General features: G+C 35.1%; 1 protein-coding gene across 1 annotated transcript in view; it reads right to left on the bottom strand.

The window, feature by feature from the left end:
* LOC107730619 (protein lifeguard 2-like) overlaps positions 1–1,145 on the bottom strand; it is a 7,737-nt gene extending 6,592 nt beyond the window's left edge. The window contains exons 1-2 of the mRNA XM_016541481.1: positions 944–1,145; positions 259–322 (exon numbers count right to left, since the gene is read on the bottom strand). Coding sequence (XP_016396967.1) covers positions 259–322; positions 944–958 — 79 coding nt within the window. The 5' untranslated portion in view covers positions 959–1,145. The remainder of the gene's footprint in view (positions 1–258; positions 323–943) is intronic.
* Positions 1,146–5,699: the final 4,554 nt, after the last annotated feature.

The following is a 5,699-nucleotide window of genomic DNA, read 5'->3' as shown; positions in this document are numbered from 1 at the left end:
GATAGATAGATAGATAGATAGATAGAAATAGTCAGATTAGATAGATAGATAGATAGATAGAAATAGTCAGATTAGATAGATAGATAGATAGATAGATAGAAATAGTCAGATTAGATAGATAGATAGATAGATAGATAGAAATAGTCAGATTAGATAGATAGATAGATAGATAGATAGAAATAGTCAGATTAGATAGATAGATATATAGATAGATAGACAGACAGATAGATAGATAGATAGATAGATAGATAGCTATACCTGCATTTGCCTCTTCATAGCTTGGAGGCATGTTTCCTTCAACAGTTTGGACTGTCGGTGCAACCTGTTAATAAATATATCGAGAGAATATTAAGAGCATGTAATATAGAAGCCATTAATGTTGCCAAATAATGACATGAAATAATCATTTAATTCACTTTGAAAATGGCTATAAAATACACTGAGCAAACCCTCATCTTTGGTAAACATATACAACTTCAAGCTGTATGTCAATCGTGGTCCATTTTTTTACAAGAAAGAAATCTGGGATCAAATGTTTGTATCACCGCAGTGTTGTTTATAAGCATATATAACAGATATAGAATAAATAAATCAGATATAGAACATATGACATCTTATGAAAAAGATCATTTCGATTTTATGCATGATTGCAAGATTTAATGTTTTAGTTAGTGTAGGAATAAAACTGGTAATAATAAGGAAGCTTGATCTATAAATAGTCTGAATAATCTGCTTATAGCAATGTGCTGGTGAAGAAGCAGTATCTTGTGAGGCTTCTGGATTGGTTTCTGTGAGCATGAATCTTTTGTTCAGTTTTAATGCCACTAAATCGAAAACTATTATAATGTCTTGCATTAATTCACTTCTGCTACTGTGCTTACAGGGTTTGAAGAAAGTCTGCTGATTCTATTCTATTCTATTCATCAATAAAATGAAATCTTACCTTTTTCTGTGTCATTGTATTTCGTTGTTTATTTCGTTTTTATTGCTGGCAGATGATCTGATGTCACAGCAGACGGAGCAGCTGTAGTACTTTGAGCTGGATGTGGGTCAGTCTGTGCTTCATGTGGAGATTTACTCCAGTCTTGTATAGTGTCTGATCCCATCAGTCCCTCCTCCACACAGGGCTTCCACAGTTCATTCTAGCAAAGTCTCAGTGCTGGACGGCTTTATGGGATTGAGCGGGAAAATACCGCCTTCAACACAGAGGCTGGGCTTTCATTTGATCTGTGACGCAACCTTTTCTTTAGAAAACAGCTGTGCTATGTTAAGAGTTACGTAGAATAAAGAAGCACATTATATACTGAGGATAAACCCGGCCTGAAGGATAAAGGTGATGCTGCGTAAGTACATATGAAGATAACATTACTTGAGAGGAAAGTGTGTGAGGTTGGTAATGAATGCATAGACATATCATAAGTACAGTACATCATTAATCCTCCAAGAGTTTTATATAAAGTACAGTACAATAAACCACCAGCACACAAACACTGACACTGATGGAGCTCTAGCACTGTGTTCCATGGGTGATTTCACAAATGTGCTTTTTATTTATTTATTATTAAATATTTTCATGAAAACAATAATGATTGTGGTTGGGAGACAACTTCACATCTTTTTAATAAAATATTAATAGTCTAAAAAATGGAGAGAAGACATATACATTTTTTATACTGTGGTGGCCAAAATGATTAGAACACTAGTATTTTCACCCGCTAATTTTTTTTTTTAAGTAAGTAACTGTGGCAACGTCTCCAAGAGCTTCAAGAAAGCTCCCTGAGAAACTATGCGCAAGTGCACCGAGGGAAAAAGCTGCTGTAAACGCAAAGAATGCTCACACCAGATGTTGATTTGATTTAGTTCATAGAAGTTAACTGATAAAGAAAATCTATTTATGACATTATTTTTGACAGCATTTTTACACAAGTGCCTAAGACTTTTAACAGCACTGTAGCTTTGCAGGTAGGTTTCTTGAAGCGTCTCGGAGACACAGTTCTTCTGGATTGAGTCTGTCTCAGTTTGTTCTGTTTCTTCATGTGACTCCAGACAGACTGATGATGATCAGATCTCTGTGTGGAGCACAAAAATCTCACTGCATTATTACAATTGACAAAATGAATGTTTGGAAATGTAAACTGATATTTCCTACTGACACACTACAGCAAAAGATAGAAATAACTGACTTAAAACCATATTTAGCTGCTGAAAATACTAGTAAATACAACCAAAAAACATAAGAAAACAACAGCTGTGTGTCACTTCACTTTTACACACACACACACACACACACACACACACACGCGAACTTCCCGAAGCACTTCCTTTTGGTGGAATCTTGAGCTGTGTTCTACTTTGTGAAGTGGACGAGTGAGGTTTATATGGACAGACCCTCAACCCCTTGTTTTTGACTGAGAGAGCGAGTCTACTTCATATGTGCTCTTCAGGCAGCTTTATAGACCACAATGCAACACAGGTATTGCTTAAAAGCTATTACATAAGCAATATTATACATATGACCGGTGACCGTGATTTCACCAAGCACAACATGTTCCTGGAACATCATCCTTGTTGATCCTGGAACAACATTCCAATCAACCAATCAGAATTGAGGGATAACTTTTCAGGAAATATCTGTTTTAGGCTTACGAATCAGGGTTAGGTGTTTCTACACCCTTGTTAATCACCCTTACCAAAAAGTAGTATACTTCAAGTTTATTTTAGTAAGTATACTTAAGTAAAGTTCAAGTATATTTTAAAGTATACTTTATGTAGTAAGTATACAAATATCAGTGTACTAGTAGTATACTTGTAAGTGTACTATATATTTCTGAGAAGTACATAAAGCCCATTTCTGAGAAGTACATAAAAAGTAGACTAAAAGTATACTTTCCTATTTTTAGTTTAAAAGAAGTATACTAATAGCACACTTGAATAAACTTCTTTTTCGTAAGGGCAGCTATCATTCTACACTGATTTTAGGAATAAATTATGGGTAAGGTTAGGTTTAGGGGTAGGGATTGGGTTTAGTCCTTAGTCCAGTGGTTCTCAACCTTTTTTTCCTCGGGGCCGCACTATGGTCCAAGTGCAAGTCTCGCGGGCCGCACGCATATCATTTACATATTACGTCACCAATACAAACCAACCTGATTTATAATATTATAGCCTAAATATTATGATATCTAATCGATTACATTCATTGAAATAAATAAATAATTCTACTCCCCATAAATAACACCCAATTGTGTGAACTTCGGCTCGAAAGGAGTAACAGCACAATCATAGGCGGAGTTTCACTTTATGCGTGATGGGGGGGCACCCACTGGCAGACGAGTCACGAGCACTTTTTTATATGTTCTACATTTCATGTATTTATGTAACACATATTCTACATTAAAAAATTAATTTAGAATGAACAATAACTGCTGTACAAAGCGTAAAAACATACCTAATGCAGAAAAGCCGCCTCTTTTTTCGAATTGCGCAGATGACCACTATCTTTCTTTCATCTCTTCTGATAAATTTTCAGTCAAATCGTTTTCTGTGTGCTAGATCAGAGCTAGAGCCCTGCATTTCAGCCCGGGCCCGACGGGCCCCGACTTTTTTACGCCCCTCGGGACGGGCTTCGGGACAATTTTCACGTCATAGTTCAGACGCGGGCAGGGCCTCGGGCCTGGTTTTGTAAAAATCGACGCGTTTCAAAAAGGCGGGGCATAGAGGAGAAACAATAATGTACAGTATGTGGAAAATAATGTGTTTTTTTTACTTTAAACCGCATAAACACATTTCATTACACCAAATACACAAAATAATGTTCTTTTTAGCAGCATCATATGACCCCTTTAAGAAAGTTAAAGGTTTAAAGGTTTATTTCTAAAGTGCCTGGAAGCCTCCGTGTCACTAGGGTAAACTGTCGTACGATTTGTGTTGATTTAATTAATAACTCAAAATAACAGTCCTTTCTTTCACAGTCGCAGCACAACCTGTAAGGTTTCAAATGGTTCAGCTGCTTGACGGCGTGTTCTCTGCTCTGAGGGGAATCTGAAGGGAATGTCCCCACAAGGATAGTAAAACCTGACTTTTTGACAATTTTTGACCCACGAGGGGGGGGAAAAAAGATTAAAAATAGTAAATGATGTTTATCTGAAAGCCAGCTTTTCTGTAAAATCTTTTCTACAGATTTTCTGTAAGGGGTAGGTTTAGGGGATAGAAAATATCGTTTGGTCAGTATAAAAGTAATAGAAGTCTATGGAAAGTCCACACGATTCACAGAAACAAATGTGTGTGTGTGTGTGCCACATGTTAAATGTTCAATGTTTTTTCTCTTGTTATTGTTGGATTTTAACTTGCAACCTACATTGGCTGGACAAGAAACTGTAAATAATACCTTGTAAAATCTTATTTTAAGATTTTATTCAAACTAATATAATTTATGTCACCGTTACTGTTCATGTTGATGTAGTATGACACAGTAATCTCAAGAGGGCGCACTTACTGCATATAAGTCCATATATATATATATATATAGGTTTCATTACAAAACAAATGTTATTTTGTGTAGAATCTGGACTAAGTTTCCATTCGTTAACGTTAGTTACATTTGTTAACATGAACTAACAATGGAAAATACTTCCAAAGCATTTATTATTCTTAGTTAATGTTTATTTAAACATTTCTTAATACACTATTAAAAACAAAAGCTGTGGCTGTTAATATTTTTTAATGGATCTGAGCAACGTGAACAATTAATAGTTAATAATTCACGTTAATAAAACAAAATTGAATACATACTATAACAAATTGCTCATTGTAAATGTTACTTAATGCGTTAACAAATGCTAACTAATGAGACCTGATTGTAAAGTGTTATCTATATTTTATATACTTTTTCAAACATACATGAATAATTTTAAGGCTTTATTAAAACTGATGTAATTAATGTTACTGTTCATTTAAATGTAATATGGCACAGTAACCTCAAGAGGGCAGTATATATTTAAAGTATATAATTCCATATCAAGCATTATTGGTTTCATGTACTATACATATTAGTAGTTATATCATGTAGCTGATAAAATCCCTCTCTCATTATATAATTATTCTTTTATTTCTATATTTTTTCTTAAGAATCATGTGGCACTGTCAGGACAGTGAGAGGAAGGAGTTGCAAACATTAAGACCACACGAGACAGAATGAATAATGTTACTCTTTCTTAATCTTTCTCTTTTAAACCACAACTACACAGGGCAAACGGAAGAGGGCAAAATGCAAACTGAGTTTCTCCGTTCGTCCAAGAGCATCTTATTAGCCTAACATTTCATGTGAAGAGGAAGTATTCACTATAACTGGAATATTACATGATTAACGGCACATGATATTTAGGTTGATTCATTTTATAAACCGAATAATCTGATAATAATTATTGTAGTCTGATTATTCTGCGCTACAGTACTATACTGCAATGGCACCATAGTGATATAGTCTTCAATTTGTTGATTAAAAAATGCATGAAGGGAAACAAAGATTCCCATTCCCACTTGAACCCCTGGAGCCATTATTTAAATGAAGGTGGAAATCTCATACATCAGCTCCATACACACTCGTTCCATTTGGCAGTTGCTAGGATACCGTTGTGCACCATCAGCATTCCATGTGCAACAAAACGTGCAGAACAATAGGCATGCATATAAAATGCTTTGCA

The sequence above is a fragment of the Sinocyclocheilus rhinocerous genome, unplaced genomic scaffold (genome assembly GCF_001515625.1).
Source record: "Sinocyclocheilus rhinocerous isolate Xijiao unplaced genomic scaffold, SAMN03320098_v1.1 scaffold1449, whole genome shotgun sequence".
In the NCBI taxonomy this organism is placed as follows: domain Eukaryota; kingdom Metazoa; phylum Chordata; class Actinopteri; order Cypriniformes; family Cyprinidae; genus Sinocyclocheilus; species Sinocyclocheilus rhinocerous.
This window is presented reverse-complemented; position numbering and strand designations above follow the sequence as displayed.